A 25,971-nucleotide genomic window follows, 5' to 3' on the forward strand; every position below is an offset into this window, starting at 1 on the left:
AGGACAACTGCTTTGAAAAATGTAATGCTAGTTCTCTGAAGATCTTTTAAAATAACAGAGGTGAATGCAGAGTTCTCCAAATGAAAAGCCCGGGTGTGTGCAGTTCCAGGAGTTTCCCTTGCAGCTGTAACTATGTCTACATCTGAGATATGGCAGGCAGATGTGGCATGGCCTCCGTGCACACAAACATGGGCCCAGATCAGTAGGAGGGATCTAGAAAGGGGCAGTATTGTGAACAAAAAGGCATCAAGAGTTTAATAGATTTGTTAAAGGTTGCTTTAGAAATGTACAATAGATTTGGAGGATTAAAAGGGGGTTTTAGTTGTAGCAGCAGCAATGCTAGTAACTGTCCCATCTCCAAGAATAGCGTTGGAGGCAGCATCTGGGAGGAAGTCTGGTTTGGTATTATGGCTGTTTTTAAAGTCCCTTCCATTCTCTCTCACCCACAGATGCATAGAATGCTATGTGTAGCTTGACTAACTGTAACTGATCACATGAAGTTTTGAAACATCACACAGGGTTTTTCAGGCAATGTCATATTTTAGGAGAGATTTTGAGGTACACATGGCAGTTAGATGCCCAACTCCCTAACTTTCCTTTGTGCCTTTGAAATCTTTCCCTTGGCATATACATTGGTCTTAGGTGAGTGAGTTTAATAATACAGGACTTGGATCCCAGTAAATCAAAAGGGATGAGATTGAAAAAACATTCTGTAAATCAAACAGCCACTTTTAAAAAAAGGGATTTTGAAGTAATTCTTGTTTTGGAAAATGAGTTCTTCAGACACCCTCTTCGCCATCAGTCTGACATGATGTGGTGAGAGAAAAGGCAGCTGGCAGCATGCTCTCCCACACCCACTGGGGACAGGGAATCTATTATAGGATTCATGCTAGCCCAAACAATGCTGCACTCACCCTAGACTAGGGCCTAGATTTTTAAAGGTATTTAGGTGTTGCTGTGTTCATCACTGCAATGCCTAATAATTTAGAAGCTTGAGTCTCATTTTCAAAAGGGATTTAGGCACTTACAAGCCTAAATCCTATTCAATCACTTTTAAAAATGAGACTTGAGCTTCTATATCAGTTAGGTGTTGCAACATTGAGTGCAGCAACCTTTAAATAGCTTTAAAAATCTGGGCCCAGGAAAACAATTGTATCACTGCAAGTATGTTAGTTTCAAGTGGAGACCTCTTGGCCCTGTAACTGCTAGTCAACAGTTTACAGTCTGTGCTTGTGAGCTAATGGGGTGGTTCTCAGGTTTTGGGATGGTGCAAAATTGGGTTGGACAGCTTAAAAATCATGCTCTAGCGTAGGTCCATAGTTAGCTACTGCATACGTTGTTTTAACACTGCACAGCCTCATACACAAAGGCTAGATGAACTCTGTTAGAACGTTAAAGCATTCTTTTTAAGCATGGTTTCTAATTGTGGTCATTTAGATAGTGGAGATGGCTCTTACTGTAACTGTAGTAGGCTGTAACTCAAGGGTGGGCAAACTACGGCCCGTGGGCTGGATCCGGCCTGCGGGATCGACACCCCCATGGTACCACAGGGCTAAGGCAGGCTTCCTGCCTGCCCTGGCCCCGCGCCACTTCCGGAAGCAGCAGACACCGCCCCTTTCCCATCCCCCCCCCCCGAAGCTGGGAACGGGGAACTGTGGTCAATGGGAGCTTCGGGGGAGGTACCTGCAGGCGAGGGCAGCGCATGGAGCCCTCTGTCCCCCCCGCCCCAGGGGCCGCAGGGACATGGTGCTGGCAGCTTCTGGGAGTGGTGCAGGACCAGGGCAGGCAGGGAGCCTGCCTTAGCCCTGCTGTGCGCCGCTGCCACCCCGGAGCTGCTAAGGTAAGTGGTGCCGGGCCGAAGCCCGCACCCCACCCCCTTCCTGCACCTCAACCCCCTGCCCTGAGCTCCCTGCCACACCCTGCACCCTTCCTGCATCCCAATCCCCTGCCCTGAGCCCCCTCCCGCACTCTGCACCCCTTCCTGCACACTGCACCCCCTCCCACACCCCGACTCTCTCCCGCACCCCAACCCCCTGCCCCAGCCCTACAATCACGGCCCTGCATGCAATTTCCCCACCCAGATGTGGCCTTCTGGCCAAAAAGTTTGCCCACCCCTGCTGTAACTGTTTGAAAATTGTTTCAAGCTCAAGATGAGTGAATCTGCATCTACCCTCCAATGTTACAGCTGTAAAGTGCCATACCCTCTGGGCTGTGTGCTGTTGGGATGCTTGAATCCAGTGCTGTATTTCAGTAACAGTATTCCAGCCATTGGATGCCAGGCACTAGGCATTTCCAGTGGGTGGCTTACTCAACTACTTGTACAGTACATGTACATCACTTAAAATGCTCCACAAGAGGCAATTACAAAAATCCCCCATGAACCAGAGAGAAAAATGGAGCTCAGGCATTCATCAGCACTGATTGAATGGTTTTTCTTTTTAATAGAAATTAAATTACTTGCTTAATATACATAATGTAATGTTTACTTTCCAGTCTAGTAGCTTTTCAATACTTGCTTTCAAATCACATGGCAAACACTGTACAAAAATTATAATAAAGAGAGAAACTGAGGGGTGAACACAGTCTGTGTTTGAAACGCTAGAACCAGAAAGGGTTAGGTTTATCTAGAGCTAACACATACCAAAGGATACATATCACGCAGACCCATTCCAGTATAACCATGCATTACCAGGGAGTGCTCTAAAGTCAGCTACATACAACTGGTTTCTAATGGAGCAGGAAGACAGCACCCTAACGTATGCAGAGGGCTGCTCTATCGGGTACCATAGCCATAGTAGAAAGATTCATCAGGACGGTATCCATACGCAGTCGCAGGACGGCCAGGAATACCAGCTGGCTGACCAAATCCATCCACTCCAATGCTGGGGGGAAAAAAAGAAAAGAAAAGAGAAACTGGTGTTGATACTTGTGTTTCACATACAGGAAGTGTACTTTAGGGCTGTTGCTCTCAAACTTTTTCCATAGTGTAGACCACATTAAGAGGTACTATCTTGAGCACCACCCCTCTTTGGACTCGAGATTCTCCCAGTCATGATGAGGTAATATCTCTGTAGAGATTAAGGCAGCCCCTGAAAAGGAAAAGTAACGCTAGGAAAGTATTTGATGGATTGCTGGAGTCTTTTAATAAAATGTTACCAGTTGGGAACAGAAGAGCCTGCATCACGTGACTAGCCAACATTCTGTGGACTACACTTTTGGAACTTCTGGTCTAGTGGGCAGTGCAAGGGACTGGGTAATGGGATTCCTAGATCCTGCTATACTATTAATTCAGTAGCAAGTCACTTCACTATGACTCAATTTCCTCGTCTATAAAATGAGGATAATACTTCCCTGTCTGAGAGGATTTAAATATATTGTTATAATCCAACATTGTTAAAAAACTGCTATTGATGCAAAGCCCTCTGCTAACTGTATACAACAAACCAAATAGTCAAATTATCTTCTGACCAATGGAGAGAAACCCCAAAGTTATTGGGGAAATACCAACTGGAAATATGGCACTGATTATATACTAGGTCAGAAATTCACACCATGGTTTCTGACATCCAAAGGGCAGATAGAGGGCTTTAGTACATGATAAAGCCTATGTTCTATCCGGACTGAATGTTAATTTGGTCTTCATATACAGTATCAATTTTCACCCTCTAGCTGTCCCAAAGCAGTGAGTTAGATACAAAGGTAACAAATATTCCACATTCTGAGGTAGGAGATAGAGGCAGAGGAAAAAAGTGAATGTTGGCCAGGACACTGGATTATTAGACTCATAGACTCATAGACTTTAAGGTCAGAAGGGACCATTATGGTCATCTAGTCTGACCTCCTGCATGATGCAGGCCACAAAAGCTGACCCACCCACTTTCCCTTAACTCAGCTGTTGAAGTCTCCAGATCGTGATTTAAAGACTTCAAGTCGCAGAGAATCCTCCAGCTTGCGACCCCTGCCCCATGCTGCGGAGAAAGGCGAAAAACCTCCAGGGCCTCTGCCAATCTACCCTGGAGGAAAATTCCTTCCCGACCCCAAATATGGCGATCAGTAGAACCCCGAGCATACAGGCAAGATTCTCCAGCCGGACCCTCATTTTACCAGCGATGGCACGTTATTGCCTAATTGACTAAAATCACGTTATCCCATCAAACCATTCCCTCCATAAACTTATCTAGCCTAATCTTGAAGCCAGAGAGGTCTTTTGCCCCCACCGTTTCCCTCGGAAGGCTGTTCCAAAATTTCACCCCTCTGATGGTTAGAAACCTTCGTCTAATTTCAAGCCTAAACTTCCCCACGGCCAGTTTATATCCATTTGTTCTCGTGTCCACATTAGTACTGAGCTGAAATAATTCCTCTCCCTCCCTGGTATTTATCCCTCTGATATATTTAAAGAGAGCAATCATATCCCTCCTCAGCCTTCTTTTGGTTAGGCTAAACAAACCGAGCTCCTCGAGTCTCCTTTCATAGGAAAGGTTTTCCATTCCTCGGATCATCCTAGTGGCCCTTCTCTGTACCCATTCCAGTTTGAGTTCATCCTTTTTAAACATAGGAGACCAGAACTGCACACAGTACTCCAAATGAGGTCTCACCAGTGCCTTGTATAACGGAAGCAGCACCTCCTTGTCCCTACTAGAAATACCTCGCCTAATACATCCCAAGATCGCATTTGCTTTTTTCATGGCCACGTCACATTGCCTACTCATAGTCATCCTGCGGTCAACCAGGACTCCGAGGTCCTTCTCCTCCTCCGTTACTTCTAACTGATACTTCTAACCCCAGCTTATAACTAAAATTCTTGTTAGTCATCCCTAAATGCATCACCTTACACTTCTCACTATTAAATTTCATCCTATTACTATTACTCCAATTTACAAGGTCATCCAAGTCTCCCTGCAGGATATCCCGATCCTTCTCCGAATTGGCAATACCTCCCAACTTTGTGTCATCCGCAAACTTTATCAGCCCACTCCTACATTCGGTTCCGAGGTCAGTAATAAATAGATTAAATAAAATCGGACCCAAAACCGAACCTTGAGGAACCCCACTGGTGACCTCCCTCCAACCTGACAGTTCACCTTTCAGTACTACCCGCTGCAGTCTCCCCTTTAACCAGTTCTTTATCCACCTCTGGATTTTCATATTGATCCCCATCTTTTCCAATTTAACCAATAATTCCTCATGCGGTACCGTATCAAACGCTTTACTGAAATCGAGGTATATTAGATCCACCGCATTTCCTTTATCTAGAAAGTCTGTTACTTTCTCAAAGAAGGAGATCAGGTTGGTTTGGCACGATCTGCCTTTTGTAAACCCATGTTGTAATTTGTCCCAATTGCCATTCACCTCAAGGTCCTTAACTACTTTCTCCTTCAAAATTTTTTCCAAGACCTTGCATACTACAGATGTTAAACTAACAGGCCTGTAGTTACCCGGGTCACTTTTTTCCCCTTTCTTGAAAATAGGAACCACATTAGCTATTTTCCAGTCCAACGGTACCACCCCCGAGTTTACAGATTCATTAAAAATTATCGCTAAGGGGCTTGCAATTTCTTGCGCCAGTTCCTTCAATATTCTAGGATGAAGATCATCCGGTCCGCCCGATTTAGTCCCGTTTAGCTGTTCAAGTTTGGCTTCCACCTCCGATACGGTAATATCAATGCCCCCTCCTTTATTCCCCTCTGTCCTGCTGCCTCTATTCCTAAGCCCTTCATTAGCCTTATTAAAGACCGATGCAAAATATTCATTTAGATATTGTGCCATGCCTAGATTATCCTTAATCTCCACTCCATCTACATTCTTCAGCGGTCCCACTTCCTCTTTCTTTGTTTTCTTCCTATTTATATGGCTATAAAACCTCTTATTGCACACTCTTTGGCATTATGCCATCTTTCACACTTGCACCTGAATAGACAGAGATGGACAAAAAGGACCTCAGTGTAGTGTCTGACTAGAACCACGGGGGGAAGGAGCTGAACTTCTCACACAAAGACATTAAAGGGCTAGTGGCCACTAGTGCTTAAGAGTGGGGAAGAAATGCACTTTATTACTGCTGCCATTATCCTACACATACTGAACACAGTTGTTGTAGACCACAACAGCATGAACCTGTAATGGAATGGGATACCCAGGACACAGAGACTGGTAACATCACAGGCCCTGATTCAGCAAAGCACTTAAACACCTTTAACTTCAAGCCCATGCTTGAGCTAAACTGGCATCATGATCAACAGAGCACTGAGAAGACCATGTTCCCGCACTTTATCTCCACACAGAGACTGCTTCCAGCAACATGAAACCGTGCAGGACCTAGAGACGAACATGAGGAGTTTGGTGCTTGACCAGTCAGGAAACCAGTGTACCTAAAGGATGCTACAATGATAATCCAGAGAATGGAGGATTTAAGAGTGCCAGACCCGCTTCCCCAGGGAATGGCCAATAGAATGACAATGACAGAGAATGGCCAATAAGCCAAACTGCAAAGGAGATGATTCCTCTTGAGATAAGCCACCCGAGAGGTTACAGCCAGATATACACCTAAAGGCTTTGTTAGTATGTCTATACTGGTATACTACGCTAGTAAAGCCCTCCTAGTGTGGATGCAGTTTATCCCAGCTCCCCTAAGCAAAATAAATTATACCAGCAATTTTGCCAGTATAACCACGTCTACACTAGGGGCTTCTGCCGGCACAACTGTATCAGTCTGGGATCACACCTCTTCATGCTTCTGACAGACAGCTATGCCAGCATGAGTTTGTATTGTAGACCTGGCCTACTAGTGCTCTGCCCCAAATCAGGATGCAGTGGTTCTGAGAGGAGCTGTTTGTTTCTCCCTGAACCAGGCGTGCTATTGTCACACTTCATTAATTCACCAAGGCCCTGGGGAAGGCCTGTAATGCCATGCTGAACAAATTCCTCAGCAGGGCTAGGAGTCAAATAACACTGGTACACGCGTACACACTCTAGTGTCCTGTCTGCTTAGGGTGGGGGCGAGCTAACGAGCATGCTCTGCGGCCTGCACTGGCTCCCCCTTCCTTACTGGAACCACTCCAAAGTTCTGGTATTCTTTTACAAAGCCCTTGGGGAACGGGCATTAGATCTTCTAGACTGCCTCATTTGCCAGGTCTCTCTGCAGCAGCTGCGGTCATCCAGCAGACTACCAGGGAGCACTAGGTATGGGCTTCTCAACAGCAGGTTTGAGCCAAATGAGGGTCATACCCTCACCATCTCCAGTCCCCAAAGAATCAAAGACAATCAAACACTGCACTCAAAATTAACAACTCATGATTACAGTCAACGTAGGCCAGAGAATGGATTTCCCTTCCAGCCTCTCCCTCCTTTCCCCAGCATATAGCACCTTGATCCTACTGTGACAGGCCCTTGGGAAAGAGCAGGGGGGAGGGATAGCTCAGCAGTTTGAGTATTGGCCTGCTAAACCCAGGGTTGTGAGTTCAATCCTTGAGGGGGCCACTTAGGGATCTAGGGCAAAATCAGTACTTGGTCCTGCTAGTGAAGGCAGGGGGCTGGACTCGATGACCTTTCAAGGTCCCTTCCAGTTCTAGGAGATAGGATAGGATATCTCCATTAGACGGAGGGCTCTTCTCAGGCCTAATTTTCTGTGTACAGGTCATAGAGTGACTGAAAATAATAGACTGACTAGTCCATTTTCAAGAGGAAAAAGTAAATAAACTGGGGAAATGGTGAAAAGTAAAGTAGATTTTCAGCTTTCAATTATGATAATCTCAGGAGTTACTAACATACTGTAGGTAAGGGAAAATGTGTCTGAATACGCCTGATTCTCCATCCGTTATGATAATGTAAATCCATGGATGTCAGTGGCATTACACAAGTGTAAAACTGGGGTGATAGAGTAGAATCAAGTCCATACTTTTTGTTAACGAGTGTCCCTTTAAGTCAGAACTTCAGTTTAGGAATACTTTTTTTTTTTTCTTTCCTTTCACAAATTCTCAAAATATTGACTTATCCAGTTCAAGTTCTAGAGTCAAATAATTTATAATTTAAAAAAATAACTTGTTATATTTTGCAGTGTTGGTCCCAGGATATTAGAGAGACAAGGTGGGTGAAGGCTCAAAAGGTTCTCTCTTTCACCAGCAGAAGTTGATCCAATAAACGATATTCCCTCACCCACCTTGTCTCTCTAATTTGTTATAGGAAACTCAGTTCTTCATTTTATTTATTTTTTACAGTGGTGTTTTGTCTGTGATTGATGTAACATCAGTTTTCGATAATTTACTATTTATTGTTGTGGTAATAACTAAAGCCCCATCACATTTGTGATGGTGACTCACATTCCTGAAAATTTTAGGCTGGGAAGACACTATATATATGGCAGGGGGACCACACTATGGCCAGCTGAAGGCTGAAATCCAAAGACCACACCTATTTTGCATAAAACAGAATCAGGTGCAGCCCCTTTCAACTTTAATGTGGTGAAATGGGGAGAGGAGACTGCAGGCCCCAAATGGCTACTTAGTTCAAGACAAAACTCAGCATCCTCAGACTCAGATTGCCTATGGGCAGATTCTCTTAATTAAATACAAAAGTGGCTACACCTAGCATTGCAGAAATGTGTGGGTTTCTTCTGGCCTTTGTCCGCCCTAATACAGTATAGGATACCAAAAAAAGGTGTGGAATATTGTGCTGGCCACAAGTACTATTAACCACTAGATGGCACTCTCTCCTCATTACAGAATATTGCCAAGTACTTCCAACTATTTCCAGTTTAGTAATCCTTATTTAAACAACTTCTAAATGTATCTAAATGGATAAAAAGCTAGGCAAAAAAACATGGTTTCAATTACATTCTCAGCAAATCAATTTCCCCCCCTTTTTGTAAATGTGTAAGTAATTAGGTACAGGTCCCTACAGGTTAAACTTTGAGCAGCATCAGTTATTTCCAAATGGTTCCGACATATGGTAGTGTCCTGAAGAAAAATGCAAGAGATGGATCAGCTGATAACTACTTCAGACACTGCATTAAAAAAAAAAAAAAAAAAGAACAAAAAATTATATTAAACTCACCACCCTCCAGAAAATGGTGCATTATCTAAATATTTTCCTTAGGTAAATGAATCCTTGTCTATGCCTCAGAAAATATTGGTTTTGCTTTCAAGTGAGTTTAGTGCTCTTGAAAATTCCCAGCCTACCCACTTGGATGATTGGGATTGGTGGGCAGAGTCCACCTGAATGAAAGCCTCCCTGTCCCTCCATCCCCTCAGCTGAGGGAGGGGCCACAGAACCCAGAAAATTGAGTACCAGGGACAAAAAGTGAACAATCAAGGGGCGGGGATGGCTTGCCAGCACTGCAGACTGACGTTCTGGTGGCACCCAGAACAGCTAGACCAAGAGCAATGACAGCATAAGCATGCCCCATGCCTGCGTTCTGCCGCAATCTTGACCTGGAAAGGCCACCTTGATGGTGGAGAAAGGAGTTTAGTATCTATGTCCCACGGAGTCTTTCCACACCTCTGCCAAGGATGGAGCCAGTTGTGATGGTGGGGTTTAAGATGTCCACTAGTGACCGGACTCAGGGCAGGTCTTCACTACAGGGGGGGGTGTCGATTTAAGATACGCAAATTCAGCTACGCGAATAGCGTAGCTGAATTCGACGTATCGGAGCCGACTTACCCCGCTGTGAGGACGGCGGCAAAATCGACCTCCGCGGCTCCCAGTCGACGGCGCTTACTCCCACCTCCGCTGGTGGAGTAAGAGCGTCGATTCGGGGATCGATTGTCGCGTCCCGACGAGACGCGATAATTCAATCCCCGAGAGATCAATTTCTACCCGCCGATTCAGGCGGGTAGTGTAGACCTAGCCTGAGATAACTTGCTTCATGGGTTCTTATTTCTACCTTAGACCATAGATCATCCCATGCTTTGCTGCACATTGGGCTACCCACATTTGCCATCCATGCCTGTCAACTGCCTTTCTCTCCAAATCTTCCCATTTCATGTTGAGATGCTTGATGTGGTTCAGAACTGTTTGTTTCTATGTTATTCGCGGTCTTCCTCTCTTTCTTCTTTTGTTTTCTGGCTTCCCTTCAAGGGTGGTATTTCGTAAGCATTCTTTTTCCAGCACAGGTCCCAGTCACTGATGTCTTCTTTTGTAGATTATTTGTTAGAGGGTGCCTTGTCCAGTAATTTTTCTGACTTCTTCATTCGTCTTCCTATCTCTATATGTTATTCCCACTATTCTTCTCAGACATGTGTAATGAAATGCATCCAGCTTTTGCGTATCTTTCTTGGTAAGTTGCTCTAGGTTGTGATGGCGATAACAATTGCTTTTATTTCTACACTAGCAATCAAATTCAAACTTACTCTTAACTAAAGAACTGGGGTTAGTATTATTGATACAGCACCTAAAGGGATGCTGGGCACTATACAGACCCCTGTTCTGAAAAGGCAGTGACATATCTTAATGAAATCAAGCAAGTAACCCCAATCCGCCACCTCCTCATCCCCCTAAAAAAAAAAATCCATCATTTTCACTTCCCATTACACAGTTCAAATTGATACCTAATGGGAGCTCATTCATACCACATACAGTTATCTAATAGAAACCAATTGCACAGCATTGTAGTGAGTCTGGAGCAAGTGAGTTTCTGAAATTGCCCTAATCTGTAAACTGTTAAGGCATCTTTCTCTTAAAAATTCTTTTACTTGATGGTAGACGTTAGTGACTGTGCTCACCATACAGCAAAAGCACCACTGGTTTCTCACGGATGGTTTACCAACAAGTCTGGGACTTATGGAGTTAAACAGGGAACACATCTAATTATTATGTAATGCTAACCTCAGCTGCTGGTTCATTTTGAGACCCTTTAAAATATGAACTGTGTATTTTACCCCTATGCACTCTCTTAATGATTTGTTTTTTTTAGACTGAAATCACTTCCAGCCATCAGTTATACTCGCAGTCTCTACACATGCACTTCTCCAAGCACAAATATTTCTTTTTCCTATTGGTCTGCCAACCCCTGTCAGAGCAAATTTCACTTTAAACTAAATGCAATGATACTTAAAACCTCTTGGATTACTCAGGCTGTTGGCATGATCTATGACCTTCCCAGAATGACAGCTGAACTTTCTAATTTGCTTGTACGGCTGGGGAACCGAAGAACACATGCCAAGGGGGAAAGTGTTCCTAATGTGCATGAGTGAAGAGAGATTTCTTAACAGCTTTATTTATTGATATTTACCTTGATTCATAATGTACAAAAATAATGTGCCTGTCCTGGGTCCATGGTGCCTAGGAGACATTTTAAAATACAATCAAACAAAACTAGCAATGTCACCCTTATCCAAGCCAGGAAATGCCAGGCAGTATCTCCCTTCCTCACATATACCTGCTCTCATTGTACCTGTCCCTCGCTCAAAGCCTGAGAGAACAGACAGGCTTTGTAGTAGACCTGGAAGATTGGGCTGTTTCAGACCAGGGGTGAAGGGGGAACACCCTGTGCCAGCGCTCTGATGGTATTCCAGTTCATGGGCCCGCACTGGCTGTAACTCTATGGTGCAGGCAGAGAACAGGGCTCTCTAGGTTCTTCCACATTAGGAAAATTAGTACCCGTATTACAAAAATGGTGCACAACTGCTCGCTGTAGATTTTCATGACAGTGGTAAAGACACCTCAGCCCCGTTCAGAGCACTGGTGCTGACAGTTGCAGTAATATGGGTGCTAATTTCTCAGGTGTAGGCAAGCCTTCAGAAAGGCAGCTCTCAGGGCATTTGGGACTTTATGGGTCAAAAGTAACACTTTGAAATCTATCTGGAAATCCACAGGTAGCCAGAACAGAACCCAGAGCACCGGCATTGTGCGCTCCCAGCAGGAAATACTGCTGAGGACGCAGGCAGGCTCACTATACACCAGCTTCAGTCTCATACTGTATTTAAAGATACCGTATAGCCCCATGCAGAGTGCACTGCAATAATCAAACTGTGAGGTGACACAGGCATGGATGAGGGAAGCCAGGTCCACATCTGAAAGAAAAGGTTGCAACCTCCTGATGAAGTGGAGATGGACATAGGCCTTCTGGTGACTGCTGATACATGACCCCACAGCAGGTGGGGAAATTGTATTTCAGAACTTGAATATGGATTTAAGGGATTTTTTTGGTCTCTGTTTCATGTTTGGCACCCACAAATGCAGGGACAAAAAGAATTGGCCACTGAAAACAGGAGGTCAAGATCACATACAGTGTTAGTGTCAGAGCCAGGATTAGAAGCCAGGTGTCTTCAAATCCTAGTCCTACTCTGAAGACCAGCCAACCCCCACTACCTACATATTTTGCATGAATCAGATTGATGCAAGACCCACTTGTAATTTTAAGAGGCACTAAACTAGTCAATGGGAACACATTTTAAAAAGATCTCCATTTAGTACAAGTGCAAATGCTTATCCCTACATGCAAGGTGGGGCCTTGAACTTCAGTTGAGCAAAGCACTTATGTATGTGCAGAACTTCTCACTCACGATAGCTCCACGGACTTCTGTGGGACTACTCAGATGCTTAAAGCTACTCATGTGCTTAGGTGCTTTGCTCAACTGAAGTTCACTTGCATGCATAACTATGCAACACATATGTACGCACATGGGATCCGATCTTGCTCCCACTGACTTATAACTGTGATCTGGCAAAACTTCCATAGACGTCAATGGAATGAGGATTAGGTCCATGTTTTTGGGTGTGCAGGATCCTTTGAAAACTTGGCCTCAGTGCTGCCCACAGACATAGAGCTCCCTCTTTGAGAATCATTTGCATACCTTATGATGATGAATATTTTAAGAATACAGTTTAAAATGTGCAAGGTTCCCCCCCCCCCCCCAGCCACACAACTGGTATTCACAATAATCTTATCCTCAGAGTCCTATCATTTCACTTCTGAAAGAGACTCTATTAGTCAGTGACAGTATGGTTGATAACATATGGTACTGTTACTGTTCTAGCCATCCTGCTGTAAAATCCTATGCCATAAAACTTTGGAATGCATAAACTGTATCAGGTTCCTGTGTATAACAGAGGATGAATTATGTTCAATACATGGTAGAAGACTGTATTTTTCCCTCATGGGGTACCCAAGCCATGAAAATGAAACACCACTCACCATAACTTTGAGACATAAGCCCAGCATTATAATACATAAATAATACATAATAAATCTAAATTGTATCATACTTGAGTGCCAACAAGAGACAGGACTGGATAGTGTTTAAGTCTGTATTTTCTCTCCTCTCTTGGTAGCTCTCATTTTTAAGTGTTGATGAAAGGTATTAGATTGAAAGCCCAAGAGCCTTTATCTGCAGGTAAGATACTACAAGTTTCTCAGTGTGCTTCCCCCCCCCACCCCCCCATGACCACCTGTAGAGTTGGGAGGATCAATCAGTAGCCTGAGGCCATTAGTTCCCTGGACTTTCTGCTGAGACTGCCAATCAAGTGCCAGCTAGGATGATCATTTTGTGATGGACCCCTGTCCACTAAGTAATGGATCGAGGCCACTATGCTAATGTCACACAGGTCACTTAGCATTCAGATGGTAGCTACTCATGGTTGCTTGGACTCTGGTAACCAAAGAGACGAAAGATTCCATAGACCCACTATATAATAGTCTGATGCAGCTACTTCTCTGTTTCTCCTTAATTGTCCACTAATTTGTTCTGCCCTTCAGCTTGTGACAGCAAATCCTGGGAGACAGATTAGAAATTTTTTAAAAAGTCAGAGGTTTTTATATGTAATAACATATCCTGTAACTATAGTCATGACCTGTAATGGTATGATCATTGCATGATAAATCACAAATATTTTAAATTCTGTATCTCATGGCCCCACCTTCCTTCTTCCCCTTCTGTTTATCTTTCCCATACTTTGTCTCTCTCAAACTCAGCTTGGATGGAAGCTTTGGGGCAGGAACTGTGCAGTTATTGCTACATAAAGTACCATGCATATCTGCATACTATTAAATATTAATTACACAAAGAATTATATTAACATTAACGTTGCAAAGTCAAGCACTCAAAAATTAGGAAATGCCAGAATTGAGGTTTTCTGTGCTCCCTTGTGCATATGCTTTTTGATATAGTCTCTAATTAATCACTAGACCCACTAAATCGACCCCCGCTGCATTGATCGCAGCAGCATCGATGCCTGGTAAGTCTAGACATGGCCTGACTTACAGCTGTAGCTGTGAGTGCTCAGCACTTCTGTAAATCAGATTAAGGGTCTCAAGTCAGGTGGCCAAAGTTTGGTGTAAGTGACGTGCCCTGCATCACACAGGAACTCTGTCAGAGGCAGGGATGGAATCTAATGCTCTAGGGTACCGTTCAACTGCTTTAACCATGAAACCATCCATTCTTTTTCTGCAGTCTCCTGCCTCATTCACTATAAACTTTCCAACTTCTGCAACAAATGAGGCAGGGGTCCTATAGACATCCTCCTTAACTACACAGCTTTGATTTCTCCTGAGTGAGCCAGGGGCCCTGAAGGAAAAAGTAGTATGTGATCATGTAATTAAAGACTGTACCATAATGCATATGCACAAGAAGTCTCAATTAAGGTTGCAGAGACCTTAATTCCAGCATGTACTAATTTCTGAGTGCTTGATTTTGCAACTTTAAGGTTCTTTTAATGTAGGCTGGTGGGTGGCTGTTTTTCCCCCCATGTATTATTTATTATTCAATTTAAAAAAAAAATTGAAAATACAAATTCCATCATGTGGCATCACAGCCTCCTTGCTTGCGGTTCAGGTGCCTTGACCTGCACCCGGAATGGCCTGCAGTAGCCCAGAGCTGCAACTGCATGGAAAGTCCTGTTCAGCTCTAGGCCGGAGCATGCAAAAAGTGGAAACTAGGTCAAATTACAAATAGGGCTGTCAAGCGATTAAAAAAATTAATTGCGATTAATCGCACTATTAAACAATAATAGAATACCATTTATTTAAATGTGTTTGGATGGTTTCTACATTTTCAAATATATTGATTTCAATTACAACACAGAACACAAAGTGTACAGTGCTCACTTTATATTTATTTTTGATTACAAATATTTGCAATGTAAAAAATAAAAAATAGTAGTTTTCAATTTACTTAATACAAGTACTGTAGTACAATCTCGATCATGAAAGTTGAACTTAGAAATGTAGAATTATATACGAAAAATAACTGCATTCAAAAATAAAACAATGTAAAACTTTAGAGCCTACAAGTCCATTCAGCCCTATTTCTTGCTCAGCCAATCACTCAGACAAACAAGTTTATTTACATTTGCAGGAGATAATGCTGTCACTTCTTGTTCACAATGTCACCTGAAAGTGAGAATAGGCATTCGCATCGCACTGTTGTAGCTGGCATCACAAGATATTTACATGCTAGATGCGCTAAAGATTCCTATGTCCCTTCATGCTTCATCCACCATTCCAGAGGACATGCATCCATGCTGATGGCTTCTGCTTGATAACAATCCAAAGCGGTGTGGACCGACGCATGTTCATTTTCATCATCTGAGTCAGATGCCACCAGCAAAAGGCTGATTTTCTTTTTTTGGTGGTTCGGGTTCTGTAGTTTCTGCATCGGAGTGTTGCTCTTTTAAGACTTCTGAAAGCATGCTCCACACCTCAGCCCTCTCAGATTTTAAGAATTTGAAATGCCTTCCAAACCTTGGATCGAGTGCTATAGCTACCTTTAGAAATCTCACACTGGTACCTTCTTTGCGTTTTGTCAAATCTGCAGCAAAAGTATTCTTAAAATGAACAACATGTGCTGAGTTATCATCCGAGACTACTATAACATGAAATATATGGCAGAATGCGGGTAAAACAGAGCCAGAGACATACAATTCTCCCCGAAGGAGTTCAGTCACAAATTAATTAACACATTTTTTTAACAGGTGTCATCAGCATGTTCTCTGGAATGGTGGCCGAAGCATGAAGGGCATACGAATGTACAGCATGTATATCTGGCATGTAAATAACTTGCAATGCCGCCTACAGAAGTCCCATGTGAACACCTGTTCTCACTTTCTGGTGACACCGTAAGTAAGAAGTGGGCAGCATTATCTCTTGTAAATGTAAACAAACTTGTTTGTCTTAGCGACTGGCTGAACGAGAAGTAGGACCAAGTGGACTTGTAGGCTCTAAAGTTTTGCATTGCTTTGTTTTTGAGTGCAGTTACGTAACAAAACAATTCTACATTTGTAAGTTTCATTTTCATGATAAAGAGATACAGTACTTGTATGAGGTGAACTGAAAAATACTATTTCTTTTATCATTTTTACAGTGCAAATATTTGTAATCAAAAATAAAGTGAGCAGTGTACACTGTGTTCTGTGTTGAAATTGAAATCTATATATTTGAAAATGTAGAAAAACATCCAAAATATTTAATAAATGTCAATTGGTATTTAATAACAGTGTGATTAAAGCTGTGATTAATCATGATTAATTTTTTGAGTTAATCACGTGAGCTAACTGCGATTAATCAACAGCCCTAATTACAAAAGATGAATATAAACAAATAACACAAATATGCAGGGACAAAATTAGAAAGGCCAAGGCACAAAACGAGATTAAACTAGCTAGACACAAAGGGTAACAAGAAAACATTTTACAAATATGTTAGAAGCAAGAGGAAGGTCAAGGACAGGGTAGCCCCGTTACTCAATGAGGAGGGAAAAACAACAGAAAATGTGGAAATGGCAGAAGTGCTAAATTACTCTTTTGTTTCAGTTTTCACCAAAAAGTTAGTAGCAATTGGACATCTAACATAGTGAAAGTCAGCGAAAATGAGGTTGGATCAGAGGCTAAAATAGGGAAAAAACAAGTTAAAAATTACTTAGACAATTTAGATGTCTTCAAGTCACCAGGGCCTGATGAAATACATCCTAGAATACTCAAGGAGCTGACTGAAGAGATTTGAGTCATTAACGATTATCTTCAAAAACTCATGGAAGATGGGAGAGATTCCAGAGGACTAGAAGAGGGCAAATATAGTGCCAATTTATAAAAAGGGAAATAAGGAAAACCTGGGGAATTACAGACCAGTCAGTAACTTAACTTCAGTACCCAGAAAGATAATGGAACAAATAATTAAGCAATCAAAATTTGTGAACATCTAGATGATAATAAGGTGATAAGTAACAGTCAGCATGGATTTGTCAAAAACAATTCATGTCAAACCAACCTAATAGCTTTCTTTGACCGACTAACAAGCCTTGTGGATAGGAGGGAAGTGGTAGATGTGATGTATCTTGAGTTTAGTAAGGCTTCTGATACTGTCTCGCCTGATCTTCTCATACACAAACTAGGGAAATAGGTGGGTGCATAACTAGTTGGAAAACCATTCCCAGAGAGTAATCATCAGTGATTCACAGTCAAGCTGGAAGGGCATATCAAGAGGGGTCCCACAGGGATCAGTTCTGGGTTGGTTCTGTTCAATATCTTCTTCAATGATTTAGATAATGGCATAGAGTACACTTATAAAGTTTGCGGGCAATACCAAGGTGGGAGGGGTTGCAAGTACTTTGGAGGATAGGATTACAATTCAAAATGATCTGGTCAAACTGGAGAAATGATCTGAAGTAAATAGGATGAAATTCAGTAAGAAGAAATGCAAAGTACTCCACTTCAGAAGGAACAATCAGTTGCACACATACAAAATGGGAAATGACTGCCTAGGAAGGAGTGGATCTGGCCATTATAGTGGATCACAAACTAAACATGAGTCAACAATGTAACACTTTTACAAAAAAAGCAAATATCATTCTGGGATTTATTAGCAGGAGTGTTGCAAGCAAGACATAAGAGGTAATTCTCTATTCCATGCTGATTAGGCCTCAACTGGAGTATTGTGTCCAGTTCTGGGCACCACATGTCAGGAAAGATGTGGACAAATTGGAGAAAGTCCAGAGAAGAGCAACAAAAATGATTAAAGGTAGAGAAAACATGACCTAAGAGGGAAGATTGAAAAAAAATGGGTTTGTTTAGTTTGGAGAAGAGAAGACTGACAGGGGACATGATAACAGTTTTCAAGTATATAAAAGGTTGTTACAAGAAGAAGGAAAAAAACTGTTCTCTTCAACCTCTGAGGATAGGATAAGAAGCAACAGGGTTAAATTGCAGCAAGGGCAGTTCAGGTTGGACATTAGGAAAACTTCCTGTCAGGGTGGTTAAGCACTGGAATAAATGGTCTAGGAAGGTGGTGGAATCTCCATCATTGGAAATTTTAAAGAGCGGGTTAGACAAACACCTATCAAGGATGGCCTGGATAATACTTAGTCCTGCCATGTGTGCAGGTGACTGGACTAGATGACCTCTCGAAGTCCCTTCCAGTCCTACGATTCTATGCTCAGTGTGAACAGACTCTTCAGGTAATTTAGCCATTAAAATCTGTCCCAATCTCTACACTGAATTTGTGTGAACTGCAATTACCATTTGTAATTTTTCAAAGGTTTATAACTTGGCCAGATTAGAGTGGGTTTTCACAGGGACAATAAAACGCATATCCCTGACACAAAGGGCCTCCCCACACTGCTAATTTGAAATCCCTGCTCCAAAGCATGGGGGTGCTAGAGCTCTTTAAAGAAAAGGTCACCAGAATTTATTTCAACATGGGCAAAACAACATTTTTATTTAGTCTTGTTCTCAGAAATGACTAAATCATTTTGGCCGAAGTTTTCAAAAAACATTCAGCCTGAGGCAGACACCCAGCATGGAAAATTTCGGCCCAAAGAGAAATTCTGGCAAAGTTATAAGCCACTGAAGACAGGGTCTTATAATGGGAAGTGACAAGCAACCATAAGAATAGGCTGCACTATCAGCCCCACCTATAATAAGGAGCCACATCATCTCCCCTACTTTTCTGCATGAATGGGTAGGACAGAGGGCTGTAGTGAGGGAGGTAGAAGAGAAACTCAAGCAGCATTACCCTCCTCCCCTGCCACCAGATCCCACGGAGGTCCCCCATGTAAATGTGTGTGGCTTAGACTCTACTCACTTTGGGGGCAGGACAGAGTCCCATCTTATGCTCCTACTTTGCCCCCAAACTTGCAGTGTTCCCCATTGAAGTGAATGAAGTCTATTACAGATATCCCACCGATGCTCAACCTGGGCCTGACTCACCACTTTTATGCTGCTGTAATACCGATGATTTCAATGACATGACACTAACCAGCCCCCTATCTCCTCCCTCAGAGGCAGCACACTGAGGTGGCAGCTAACCAATGGCAGCAGGGGTCCTGAAAGAGCAGTAAGCTAGGAGTCTGGAGGACCCCACTCAAATATTGCGGGTCCCCAGTGCGCACATATTCCAAATGCCACAACCTTGTCCAATTCCTGGAGAGAAACCCCCTCTCTGGTACACTCTTGGGAACTCCACAAGTTGTAACTCTCCAAGTGTCCAGAGTACAATACCTGTTCCATGGTGGAGGGGGTGATCAGAGCCTCTGCACACACCTCATTTTGGTGTTACCCACTGAAGTCAGGGGTACGAGACACCCCTGTTGCCGCCACCTCGAACAAGCGACCAAAGCTTCAATTGACATTACTTCTCCAATGTTACAAGATAGAGCAGACAGCCTGGAGTTTAGCTAGTCATAGATGCGGTTCATCCATTTTCCAGATCAAAACTCCTTCTGGATACAATACAGTGGATCAAAGAGACCACTAATGTAACTGACATACGTTAGCAGTCATAGCAATGTGTGCATGCATGTGTTGATGGGGATTGTGTGAAAATACACTCAGTTCTAAAAAAAGAACAGGAGTACTTGTGGCACCTTAGAGACTAACACATTTATTTGAGCATAAGCTTTCGTGGGCTTTAGCCCACTTCATCAGATGCACAGAATGGAACATATAGTAAGAAATATATATACATACAGAGAACATGAATTTGAATCTATTTCCCCATGTTAAGTATCCTCACACCTTCCTGTCAACTGTCTAAAATGGGCCATCTTGATGATCACTACAAAAGTTTTTTTCCCCTCCTGCTGATACCTCATTTTAATTAATTAGCCTCTTACAGTTGGTTTGGCTACTTCCACCTTTTCATGTTCTCTGTATGTATATATATTTCTTACTATATGTTCCATTCTATGCATCCGATGAAGTGGGCTATAGTCCACGAAAGCTTATGCTCAAATAAATTTGTTAGTCTCTAAGGTGCCACAAATACTCCTGTTCTTTTTGCGGATACAGACTAACACGGCTAATACTCTGAAACCTGTCAGTTCTGAAAGCATCAGTGAGCTGCTGGGCTGGACTTCTTGGGCCAAGCTGCCAGAGCATGGTTGGGAAGTCTCAGCTGGAGGAAGTGAATGATCAGGCCATTAAACAGAAATGTTTTATTAGCTCTCTCTAGTGGTACTGCAATCCTGATTGACAGGCACAGATTCACACAAAACTCTGCAGCATTACCTGTTATTCTCCCCCTTTTCGCCAAGACAAGCTACAACAAATCCTAATTAGATCATGCCTGTGCTGCCAGAGAAAAGAGTGCAGACCTGTGCCTGTGTGAATGTAATGGGCTCATGAATGACACCATGCTAGTCACAATGGCCCTGGAAGAGCCATTTTAATTACTGAAACGTTATATTGTGTTGCCTGCTGAAAAAAAAATCCACAAACTGACTGTAAGAAATCACTCTAATAAAGATCTGTCACCAGCCAGAAAGATTTTATTACACTATGCTAATTTATTTTCTCAGAGAAGGACGAATTGCATTGAATATTCGGCAGCTTTTTGTGGCCCCCTTTTTAGGTGCATACTCAGGGTGGAAGGTATTGAGGGAAGGGTTTATAACTAGGCAGAATCAACTGGCTAAAAATCCTGATCATGTGGCTTTGAAGAGCAGACCCAGAACTTAGTATGAACTCTCTTTAAATATGGTTAATGTCGTCAGCCCTAATTGTTAAATCAGCCAAAAGAGAAAGATGCTGTGTAAAGCAACCAGACAGAACCCATAACTAATACCTCACCAAGCTATTTACCATGTGACAGAATCCCTTCCACACTTGGGCACACTTTAGAAAGCACAGATTTAAGTTTCATGTATTGACCTAATACAGGGCTGACTTTATGCCCTAAGCAAAACAACTGACTTCAGTGGAGTAGAGTGGGAGGTATGAGACCATTAGATTTGGCCGACTAACCTTTGAACGGAGGAGGCGCATCAGAGAAACCTATCAAACCTATTCCTGTCACTCATTAAAACAGGTTAACCCCAAGGAGGCCATATGTCCGGCTTTCACAACACTGGATTAAATGGAGTTTCCAGATGCCATTTGGCAAAAAGTCCAAGAGCATCTTAACAAAATTCTCTTGTTCCAGCCATTTAATTATAGGCCAACAGCAAAATCTGAGAACTGTGGAAAAATGAGCATTGTCTGCGACATCCAAGTCCAGCTACGTATCCAGGGAAAAGAGCTCTAGAGTTCACTGCTGAGAAGTGATTCTTAAATGTTTCACAACTGAATGGTCTTAAAACAAAAGCTCTGAATTAAGAAATTCAGAACCCAGTATGTCTTGTTGAAAAGTAGCATAGCCTATTATCTCTGCTGAGTGATGGAAGATGGTTCAGTGGTGAGGGGGTAGCCTGGGACTTGGGAGACCCAGTATAAATTCCCTGCTCTGATACTGATTCCAAGTGACCTTGGGCAAGTCATTAGACTCTCCGTGCCTACGTGCCCCCATCTGCACAATGGAGAGAACAGCACTTTCCCTACCACACAGGGGTGCTCTGAGGATAAATACATTGAAGACTGTGGGTAGTCTACACTGGCAAAGTTACAGCGCCGCTCAGAGAGCGCTGAAGGGAAATCATTGTTGTTTGTTCATACTGTCAGCTGCCGGCGCAATAACATGTTCACACTTGCAGCGGTATTCGGAGCGGTGTACTATGGGCAGCTATCCCACAGAGCACCTCTTCCTGTTCTGCTGCTAAGAGTTGTGGGAAGGTGGAGTGGGTCACGGAGCATCCTGGGTCCTATCCCAATGCCCTGTGATGCATTGCTTCGCATCCCAGCAATCCCTGTGCTCCCATCCACATTTGGCGCCATCTTTAACTGTTTGTGTACTGCACGCTCTGCCTCTTCAGTCTGCAGGAATGGATCCCGCACTGTTGACCAGTATCGCTCTGACTAACACGTCTTGAGTGGCAGTGGAGTTATTCCTTAAATTACAAAGGCAAGAGGAGTGCAACATTGATCTCGCCACACGTAGTAGCTACGACATGAGATTGCTTGTGGCATTCACAGAGGTGCTGACCACAGTGGAATGCCGCTTTTGGGCTCAGGAAACAAGCATTGAGTGGTGGGATCACATCATCATGCACGTCTGGGATGACGAGCAGTGGCTGCAGAACTTTCTGATGAAGAAAAAGCCACATTTATGGGACTGTGTGATGAGCTTGCTCCAGCCCTGCGGTGCAAGCAAATGAGAATGAGAGCTGCCCTGCCTTTGGAGAGGCGCGTGGCGATTGCACTGTGGAAGCTGGCTACTCTAGACTGCTACCAGTCGGTCGCTAACCAGTTCGGAGTGGGAAAGTCGACCATTGGACTCGTGTTGATGGAAGACTGCAGGGCCATTAATCACATCCTGCTCCGAAAGACCGTGACTCTGGGCAACATTCATGACATTTTGGATGGCTTTACACAAATGGGATTCCCTAACTGCAGAGGGGTGATAGATGGCACGCATATTCCAATTCTGGCACCAGACCACCTAGCCACATTAATCAGCAGGGGTATTTCTCTATGGTTCTCCAGGCACCTGTGGATCACCGTGGGCATTTCACGGATATTAACGCAGGCTGGTCCGGAAAGGTGCATGACGCACACATCTTTTGGAACACTGGCCTGTTCAGGAAGCTGCAAGCAGGAACTTTCTTCCCGGGCCAGAATATCACCATAGGGGAAGTCAAAATGCCCACTGTGATCCTGGGAGACCCCGCTTACCCCTTAATGCCGTGGCTTATGAAGCCATACATGGGGCACCTTGACAGAAGCAAGGAGCGGTTCAACAACAGGCTGAGCAAGTGCAGAATGACTATTGAGTGTGCTTTTGGCCGTTTAAAGGCCCGTTGGTGCTGCCTATATGGGAGGCTGGACCTGGCCATTGACAATATTCCTATGCTTATAGCTGCGGGCTGTATGCTCCATAATATTTATGAAGGGAAGGGTGAAAGCTTCACTCAGGGGTGGACCACTGAGGCTCAGCGCCTGGAGGCTGAATTTGAAGAGACCAGGGCTATTAGAGGGGTGCAGCGTGGGGCCATAAGCATCAGGGATGCCTTGAGGCAGATATTTGAAGCTGAAAGCCACTAATATTTGTTGCTATGCTCAGGAGTGCAGAGCTTGTAATGCTAGGTGCAGATGATGCACTATGAAGGTTTAAGAAAATTACCTGTTGCTTTGCAGGGCTCTGTTTGCTTTCAATTAATAGAATAAAGATGGCTTTCAAATCAAAACAATTCTTTTATTAAAAAATTGTGTCCACTTTGTGCTCCATAACATTTAAGAGCCACTCCGTGGCTTCATTCTGGCATGCTGCGTTCTCCTTTCGGTCCCTCTTTTTGCTGTCCTGCCACTCCTTCAATTCCTGTTTTTCGGCCGCGGAGTGCATCATGACCTCAAGCAGCAAGTCGTCCCTAATTCTTCGTGGCCGCTTTCTAATTCTGTGCAGCCGTTCAGCCGGCGATAACAAAGAGGGAGGCTGGGCTCCTAAAGTCATATCTGTGAAGCCAAAACGAAACATTTTACAGAAGCAGTATTGTTTGCAACACACAGACCACTGATTCAGTGATTTTAAACACAGCCACTATTCACATACCTGTCACTAACTGGCTGACCCCAAGCAAACACACATGAGCCACAAGACCCCCAAAATGGTGAGTAGCCACAGGGGCAGGGGAAATCAGTGTTCCCAGACCTTACTGTACACTGGGCACATGGCTCTTGGGGAGAGACAGCACTGTAGGGGGGGGACAGGATGTGATCATTATGGAAGATATCTCGCTGCTGAGGGTGAGCAGGGAATCAAGGGAGGGTCTTCTCCAAGACTGTGGTTTCCTCCCTGGCCGTTATGCGGCTCGCCCGTGTGCAGCAATGGTTCCCCACGCCCAGAGACGGCAGAGTGGCGTGGGGAAGTTCCCTTAATGGGGCAAGAAACAAAGCAGCTCTGCCAAAGAACCTACAGCAGTGGATTGCCCAGTATCAGCATGAGCGTTTCCTGGAGATTTCTGAGGCAGATTCCTGTAAGTGAGGGAGTCAATCAACATCCTGTTCCACTGCTCAGACTAGGTATGTGGTGGTACGTTCGTCATACAGACACAAGCCTACTTTCTGCAACCGTCCTGTCCCCAACAACTTGCTTCAGTGATTCACAAAATCAAAGCCACTTACCAGGGGCCTCCTCTCCTGTTTGCGCTTTGCCAAGATCTGACAGCTGTAACTGGCTAGCCTCCTCCAGGGTAGAGAAGAGCTCCTGGCTGCATGTCTCTCTGGCCTCCGAGTCGTCCTCGGCCTCCGAGTCCCCCTCCCTCTCCACAGCCTCGTCCAAGATTTCCTCCTCCTGGCTCAGTCCACTCTCGACTGGCACGTGAGCCGATGAAGTATCCACAGAGGACTTCACAGTGGAGGTGGAGTTGCCACCAAGTATCGCGTCCAGCTCTTTGTAGAACCGGCAGTTCGTGGGCGCAGCACTGGAGCGGCAGTTTGCCTCCCGTGCCTTGTGGTAGGTGTTCCGCAGCTCCTTCACTGTGACCCTGCACTGCAATGTGTCCCGGTCATGGCCCCTTTCTGTGATGCATCATGAAATCTGTCCGTAGGTATCATAATTCCTATGGCTGGAGCACAGTTGGGACTGGACAGCCTCCTCTCCACAAATGCTGATGAGGTCCAGCAGCTCAGCATTGCTCCAAGTGGGGAATCGCCTGTTTGGAGCAGACATGGCAACCTGGAAAGATGCACTGAGACCAGTGCACGTGTCATCAAGCAAACAGGAAGGGGACTTTCAAAATTCCCAAGGAATTTACGGGGTGGGGATGACAGTTGGTCACCTGAGGACAGGGCAACAGAGTTCAAACCAATGACCAGAGAGGCAAGAACAGGCATTGTGGGACACCTCCCGGAGGCCAATCGCAGCGCTGTAATCGACCATGGTGTCCGTGGTGCTGTAGCCCTGGCACAGAAAGCTGTTCGCCTCTCGTCGGGGTGGTTTTTTTTACAGCACTGCAACTGTGCAGTTTCTGCGCACTAAGTGGCTTGGCAGTGTGTACCCCTCAGGAGTTACAACGCAGAAAGTTGCTTTACTGCGCAGAAACTTGCCAGTGTAGACAAGGCCTGTGAGGCGCTCGGATACTATAGTAATGGAGAGACAATAAGTACCTAAAATAGATCAGCCCAAGGTAGATTTGAAAACCCCAATCTGATCCTGCTGTAATATTTTTAAACACCAGAAAGACTAAACAACAACAATTTACCATCATGCAAAAGGACAGTCAACAAAATTCAAAAGAACCAATGTATTCACAAATATTGGCTAAATACACAGAGTAATCTGGCACCAAGCACAATAATGCCTGAGCAAATCTACAACCACTTTCATTTGAGGATTACAAAAGTATTTTACAAAAATTACTTCACAAGCCTCACAGTTCCCCCTTGTGATAAGTGAGCATTACACCCATTTTACAGACTGGGAAACTGGTTCAGAAGCTAAATGATCTACAAAGGTCACAAACTGAGTCAAAGCTATAACAGAATCCAAGAGCTCTGACTTTCAAGTCTGAGCTCCACTCCACAGAAAATGCTCCCCTTCCAGTTGGCTCCGAGAACCGTCATCCCACCAAGCAGAGGTATCCATTTCTAAAACTAATAAAACAGTAGGACAAAAAACATGAGAAGCAAGGGGGGAGTTCCCCAAAATGGCTAAGGATAGGCCAAAATATTTCATATCAATAC

General features: G+C 44.0%; 1 protein-coding gene across 3 annotated transcripts in view; it reads right to left on the reverse strand.

The window, feature by feature from the left end:
• Positions 1–2,751: 2,751 nt before the first annotated feature.
• Positions 2,752–25,971, reverse strand: part of KIFAP3 (kinesin associated protein 3) — a 146,419-nt gene continuing 123,199 nt past the window's right edge. For 2 of the 3 annotated variants that reach the window (XM_065409645.1, XM_065409647.1), the window contains one exon: positions 2,774–2,882. In XM_065409645.1, the coding sequence (XP_065265717.1) occupies positions 2,774–2,882 (109 nt within the window). Of the gene's footprint in view, positions 2,883–11,221; positions 11,272–25,971 lie in introns of all 3 variants that reach the window. The other variant, XM_065409644.1, reaches the window with a different exon arrangement.

The sequence above is a fragment of the Emys orbicularis genome, chromosome 8 (genome assembly GCF_028017835.1).
Source record: "Emys orbicularis isolate rEmyOrb1 chromosome 8, rEmyOrb1.hap1, whole genome shotgun sequence".
In the NCBI taxonomy this organism is placed as follows: Eukaryota; Metazoa; Chordata; order Testudines; family Emydidae; genus Emys; species Emys orbicularis.